Source organism: Rhagoletis pomonella, unplaced genomic scaffold (genome assembly GCF_013731165.1).
Source record: "Rhagoletis pomonella isolate Grant_MI unplaced genomic scaffold, Rhpom_1.0 Rhpom_scaffold_00007, whole genome shotgun sequence".
Classification (NCBI taxonomy): domain Eukaryota; kingdom Metazoa; phylum Arthropoda; class Insecta; order Diptera; family Tephritidae; genus Rhagoletis; species Rhagoletis pomonella.
In genome coordinates, this window is record NW_023458561.1 from 52,263,373 (window position 1) to 52,270,817 (window position 7,445).

The 7,445-nt window shown below is 34.3% G+C and overlaps 1 protein-coding gene across 1 annotated transcript; it reads left to right on the forward strand.

The window, feature by feature from the left end:
• Positions 1 to 264: 264 nt before the first annotated feature.
• On the forward strand, positions 265 to 4,045 carry LOC118743051 (probable cytochrome P450 12c1, mitochondrial). The gene is made up of 6 exons (XM_036475528.1): positions 265 to 649; positions 1,713 to 1,836; positions 1,943 to 2,189; positions 2,289 to 2,402; positions 2,835 to 3,270; positions 3,351 to 4,045. Exons 1-6 carry the CDS (start codon positions 527 to 529, stop codon positions 3,948 to 3,950), a joined length of 1,644 nt encoding a protein of 547 aa, XP_036331421.1. The 5' UTR covers positions 265 to 526; the 3' UTR covers positions 3,951 to 4,045.
• The last annotated feature ends 3,400 nt before the right edge of the window (positions 4,046 to 7,445 follow it).

Genomic DNA, 7,445 nt, shown 5'->3' on the forward strand with positions numbered 1-7,445 from the left:
AGTTTTTATAGTTTTAAAAGTAAAAAACATATATTTCTTTTATTTGATTTAATTTTTAGAAAACTCATTGCTCAAAGACAAACAGAATAATGCTAAGGCCTTCTCCATCCTTCAATTCGCCTTTCCAAAGACAGAAAATAACTTTCAAGATAAGTTGCCGGAATTGACTTATGCCCCAAAGCGAGCCCTCTTCGTGGACAGCACTGTTCATTCGAGATAGGCTAAGACCACTGTCGCTTTAAATTATCTCGTTCTTTACTTGTTCTTATGAAACTCACTTGAGGAATTGCTGTTATCATACAATTTATTTAGTTGAACTCGATTGCTCCAGTAACGGACACGCGCAAGACAAGATTACTCTGCACAAAAATTACCTTATATGTGTTTTTTTTTTATTATTATTTTTGTTTTGTCGTTTTGATTTCTTTTCGTTTTTGGATTTTGCTGAGTCATATATGCAAATATAAACAAACATACGCACCTACATACGTTTCTATTAGTAAGTACTTAGTAGTTGAATTTGAAAATGTTATCAGTTCGTAGCGTACGCAATGCCAGTATAGCTTGGAAATGGATCAGTGTCCGAGAACAACAACAAAAGCTAACACGAACGCAATTTGCATTTCAATCGACAGCAGTCAATGCCAAGGTAAAGCAATTACGTTTTCCTAATGTACTATATATGTATTTTTCTTTGTGGCCAATTTTACAAGACTTGGTTTATACTCGATAAAATTTTCCATATCGTCCCCCTTAGGCTACGGTTACTGTGCATGCGTATTCTGACGAACTTTTTTTCTGACGATTTTATGGAACAAAAAAATACGAAACAAACTAAAACGTAGTTTTTTGGCGTCAGAACAAAAGTTCGTCAGAATATGCATGCATTGCAACCGTGGCCATAACATAAATGGTGTAAAAATGAAAATGTTGGGAAATCATGTTTAAAAGTTTTTTCCAAACAAGTGATGCCAGATTGTGGGTAATTTCTCTATTTGAGGGATATTTTGCAACAAAAATTATTAGAAGGGAAAAAGGGATATTTCAAATAAAAAATGGATCTCCTTTTGACACAGGTTTCGATGCATAATTGATCAAATTTCCAAAAATAGTCGACACTCTTACGTAATTAATCGTCCTGAAGGTGTGATGTGGAGAATGATATAGATGTATCACCGGGGACAGTCAATTTTACACACGAAAAATTCAATATATTCACAAAATCGGAGGCCAAATATAGTAAAACTACGTTTTTAGTTTTTCTCTCTGACGTCAGGATTTTTTTAAAAGGACTTTGCAAAGGATGCATTGTAGAATAACAATATGGGTATCAATTAAAAGGAAAAATTCTGTAGAATAGAAAAAATAATAATTTTTGGGTGCACCAAGACGAATAAGTATTGAAAATGTGCTTTAATTTTTATATTTATATTTATTTTTTTGGGAATTTTGTACGATAAATTTTTAGATATTTTTAACAGATCACTGTTACAAGACTCCGTGAAAACCCCTATTTTAAAATATGTGCTTTCCGTGAAGGCCTGGTATTTTGGGTTTTGATTTAACATAAATACTAGAGCATCCAAAGGTTAATCCAGTCGACGCAATAACTCAAAATTTTTAAATTTGCATATTCATGCCTCTGGCATACGGGGCACGATATATTTATTTATTTATTTAGAAAAAAATGCACTAAACTTAATTTTTATTAGCCTCAAAATTACGATAGTAAATCATTTGTAAAATTCTTGGATGAGGAATGGCAAAAAGCGCTACCGTATAAAGCCATACCCGGCCTCAGCAGATACGAAATGGTGCGCGGCTTCATGAAGGGCGGTGAGTTCAAAGTTTTCCATTGCATTCTACAATTGCTGTAGGTCGAAAAACTAATTAATATGCATATAATAAATATGTATATGCATTTCTCTATTTTCCTCTAAAGGCAAATTGGCAAATTTATCTTTGAATGAATTATTTTTGAAGTGTCGCGAACGTTTCGGTGACATTTATCGCATTCCTGGCATTTTTGGGCAACCAGTTTCACTCGTACTCTTTAATTTTGAGGATTTTGAGAAAGTGTTTCGCACTGAGGGCTCTTGGCCAGCGCGACCAAGCGGTGAAATGGTAATACATTATCGACGAACGCGAAAGGATGGATTTTTCAACGAAACGATTGGCTTGGCAGCGCAGTAAGTACGAAAAATTTAAGAAAATTTGTTATTGCATATGTACCCGTATTTGTAAAATAATTCATCCGTTATTATTTTTTAACTTTCTTTCATGAATAGTGGCGAGGATTGGGGTAAATTTCGACATGCTGTAAATCCTGTATTAATGCATCCGAAAAATGCTAAACTCTACTTGGAACCAATGCAAAAGTTGAATCTGGAATTCATACAAAGGTAATTAAAACAAAACGTCGGCGCGAATTAATCGTAGCGCTTTCGATAGAGACAACCTATTTAAAGGGGAATTGAAAGCTAATGAAATTCCCTTACACCGAAAAATATTGCCATTCAGCCATAATTACTCCTCGACTTTAAAAAAAATAAAAAAATAGGGTTCTTCGAAAAAAAAACATGCAAAAACCATCGGGTTTCTTGGAAAAAATTGTATATTTAGCTATATAAATAATTAGATACCATCCTATAAAAATTTGGCTGCAGTAATTGTTTCATAGGAATTCAGGTACCTTCCTCATTGAAGTAGCATAAAAAAAAAATCGCTTAAGTACTTTTTTCGGTTAAGCACACAAGTTTTTCGCGCAAAGAAGGATGGGCAGATAAGCAAAATATATTGTATTATTTTAATAGAAAACTTCTTACTCTTTGCAGAATTCGAGACATACGGGATCCGCTAACACTTGAAGTACCCGACAACTTCTTGAACGACATCAATCGTTTCACCTTCGAATCAGTGGCAGTGGTTGCATTGGATCACGAGTTCGGTTTGATTCGCAAAAATCCCGACTCGATGGAAGCCAGACAACTCTTCGACAATTTAACTGCTTTCATTAAATGCCTTTATGATTTAGGTATAAAGCCATCACTGTACAAATACATAAGAACGCCCACTTACCGGCGCTTTGAAAAAATAAGTGATACAATATTTGATCTGACAAATCGGTATGCCAATGAGGCCATAGCACGCATGGAACAGAACCCTTGCAAGGAAGGCGAGGAACGCAGTGTGCTGGAGAAACTTATAAAAATCGATCGCAAAATTGCCATTATTATGGCAATGGATATGTTAATGGCTGGTGTGGATACGGTAAGTGTTGGGAAAGGTAACGTTTACACAAGCAACGAAATTTAATGTGCATTTTTTTTTTTTTTTTTGAAATACCACAGACATCCTCTGCGCTGTCAGCCGTGTTGCTGTGCATTGCTAAAAATCCAGAAAAACAGCAAAAATTACGCGAAGAACTGTTGCAGGTGCTGCCACACAGAGATGATCACTTCACCATTGAAAATATGAAACATTTGCCATATCTGCGCGCTTGCATCAAGGAATCGTTGCGCACCTATCCGATTTCGTTTGGAAATATGCGTGAAACTGGCGCTGACTTGGCGCTAAGCGGTTATCGGGTACCAAAAGGTACGCGCGTGTTTATAAACTCCAATCTTTTGCTAAATGAAGAAAAATTTTTCCCCCGCTCACGGGAGTTTCTACCCGAGCGTTGGCTACGACAGCAGGATGATATGATAGGTGGAGACGAAAAACTAATTGCTGATAATTTGAGCAAATTTATCTTTTTACCATTCGGTTATGGACCGCGCAGCTGTGTGGGCAAGCGTATTGTTGAATTGGAGTTAGAAATGTCGCTGGGCAATGTGGTTCGTCACTTCGAAAGCGAGTTTAATTATCATTCGGAAAAGCCTTTTGCGAACCATTTGCTAAATGCACCACAAATTCCGTTAAAATTTAAATTCACTGATGTAAACTATTAAGTATTAGCGTGATACCCGACCAGGAGCAAAGGTATTGGCACAGAGAATTTTTCGCAATATATGGAAATTTTTTCGGTTCTTATTCTTATTTCTTTTAGATAATTTTTTATAAAAATATAGTTTATAACAAAAACATAAGATTAAAATCTATAAACTTTGTGAAAACTCAAAAAATTTCAATAAATTTAATTACCAATTTGCAACTTTTTATTTAAATTTTTTAGAAAAATTCTATGTAAGTATGCAATTGTAAAGTCCAGTTTAGTTTAACGAAGTGCAAGTTTGAAGTTGCTTGAAAATTGGTTTATTTTTAGCAATTTTTTCTGGCAGTTCGTTCCATACAAAGTAAATTTATTCGACATTTTTTTTTTTGTATGGAAGAAAATAATAACACCGTCTCCCATATTTATCATTTATTATATTACAATGTCGAAAGTTGTTATTGACTAATTGTTATTGACTATTTGACTAGTGAACTAAATTCACTTGTTGAACTATAAACTGGTTCACTAAGGTGCACGAACTTCAATTAAATGGTTCATTCAAAATAACTAAACTTCCCGACATCCTCTGAGGAGGAATAATGGGCTTCAATTTCCGGGCTACCTATCATTTCTCTGCAGGGCTGGACAAGTGTAATCTGTCCACTGAGAATATGCGCATACCTTGAGTCCGCAAGAGTTCGGGCGCAACGCGAGCCATATGGGACTGTTATAGCGAACTGAAGTGGGAAGCGAGACGATTTGCCGCAATACGTGAGTACGAAGAGTTTGAAGTGCTGGATGACTGGAAAAACGCCCGAAAATTTTATGAGAGAGTTAGGCGACTTACGGAAGGTTTTCAGACCAGGGCAATCTGCTGTAAGAACCATGGCGACCTAGAGACCGATGTCCAGAATCTACTCAAATTATGAAGGGAACACTTCTCCGCCCTCCCAGCACGAGCCCCCAGTCAATTGCGATGGAGTCGATGTCCACAAGAAAGGCGGCCCGCCATTCGCGCCTACTACCGCGGGATCAGCCTTCTGAGCATAGGTTACAATGCCTTATCAAGTGTAGTGTCCTGGGATTAGTCCCGGGATTTGGATATTCATAACTTGTCAACAACTTAAATCGAAAAAATTGCTTCTATATTGTTTGAGAAGCTCTCCTAGCATAAAATAAATAATAAATAAATGGGTTTGAAAACTACTTTTTTTATTTAAAGTGGCGTTTTTATTTTTTCTCTCTGACGTCAGGATTTATTTTAAAGGACTTTCTAATTTCAAAGATATGATTAATTCCGAAAGTTATTTAAAAATTCAATGCAACCTAGAATAAAAATATGGGTACCAAATATAAGAGGAAATTTCTTTAGATTTTAAAATAATTAAAATTTTTTGGATTCACAAGAACGAATAGTTAGATAATTTTTTAAGCTGATAAAGTTAGAAAGACAAAATTCCAGGATATTATCGAGTTTATATAAGTCCATAACATAAATTTTTTCAAAAACAAATATTGTGAAATTGCAAGCATAAAATTTTAAAAGGAAATTTTCAATACTCACCAGTCCTTCTGCACCAAAAACTTGAATCTGTTTAAATTCTACAGAATTTCCTCTTTAATTTGATACCCATACTTTTTCTGTAAGCGTATTTCTCTGAATTTTTGAAATCAATTTTGAATTACTGACGTCAGAGTGAATAACCAAAAATGCAAAATTACTATATTTGGGCCCATGGTTTCGCGAATGTATTGATATTTGTGTTTAAAATTTACTATCGCGCGGTGTTATATCTACAATGAGCCAGACATTTATAAAAAAAAAATATTATTAAATAAAAAAGAAATATAGCCGATATTGGTGAAGAAAAGGAGTTTCTATTATTGCCATCAGTGCAATTTAAAAATCCCGAAAATCCCGGGATTAAAAAATCCGATCGAGAAGTAATAAATACTTCCACTTGTTTATAAAAGTTGTTTATAAAAATTAAAAATTTTTGTACAAATAATAATTATTTGAAAAATTTAATCAATCAGCATGTCTAATTACCTATTACCATGAAAAATCAGCAAGATACATGCTATGAATCAGTGGATAATAAATAATTACTGAATTCATCAAAAAAAAAGTTAATAACAATAACTTTTGTAAAACTTCGAATTTTGCAAAATTGCTTAAATTATATATTTTATTTTTATGGTTGTAAACCGCATAAAGGGATTTGTACGAAAAAATCTTGACTGTCCAATTTTGGGCGGCCCACTTATGAGATTTTCACTCTAAGAGAAACTCATGGAGCAAGCCCAGAACATAAACTTGAAAAAAAAATCAGGTGAAAATAACGGAAAATATAACTACTGATTTGTTAAAAGGTATTGCATTACTTAAAGTCTCAGTGTGATAAATATGGGCTTGAAGTCTGAAATTTCTCTTTCGAGTACAATTTCCAAGAAGAACAACACTGACCAGCAGATAACGCAGCAACTGCCCTCTGAAGATGGCTTCGAACCGCCGTGATAACCTGACGCTTTATGATTTCAATTATATTTTCATTATCAGTATCTTTACTTAAATACTTAAATGCAAAATAACACACCGTTCGCTTTCGACACTCGTCAATAAATGAACAAACATATTTATATACATTAGAGTGGGGGAAAAATTATCTTCCTTCGTATCAATTTGATATAAATTTACTTGGCTAAAATTTAACTTCTGAGTTCCTAGAAAATTGTAATTTTACGTATTTCCGTTGTCCGATTCTTCAAGCTTTTCGCAGGGCACGTTTTTATGAGCAAAGGAACATTTCCAGCGACAGTGCTGCTTTGTAGCTTAACCACAAATTTTCTCCATACAACTAAGGCGCAGCCTAATGTGCAGGCATGGACAGAGAACGAGCATACAATAGGCTATTCATGTCATATTTGCATATTCGCAATTTGGATGTTAATGTTGACTCAGTATTAAAAGAAAGTTTATCCATACCTCGGTGAATTGCATGTGACTTTTCTTTGAATTTGTTGTTTGAAAGGAAATATGTTTTTTTGTTTATTTCACTTAACCTTTAGAAACGAATTTCCTTTTTAGATAATTTTTTCTTTTTTCAATTTAATTTTTATAACTTTTAGTTTTTATAGTTTTAAAAGTAAAAAACATATATTTCTTTTATTTGATTTAATTTTTAGAAAACTCATTGCTCAAAGACAAACAGAATAATGCTAAGGCCTTCTCCATCCTTCAATTCGCCTTTCCAAAGACAGAAAATAACTTTCAAGATAAGTTGCCGGAATTGACTTATGCCCCAAAGCGAGCCCTCTTCGTGGACAGCACTGTTCATTCGAGATAGGCTAAGACCACTGTCGCTTTAAATTATCTCGTTCTTTACTTGTTCTTATGAAACTCACTTGAGGAATTGCTGTTATCATACAATTTATTTAGTTGAACTCGATTGCTCCAGTAACGGACACGCGCAAGACAAGATTACTCTGCACAAAAATTACCTTATATGTG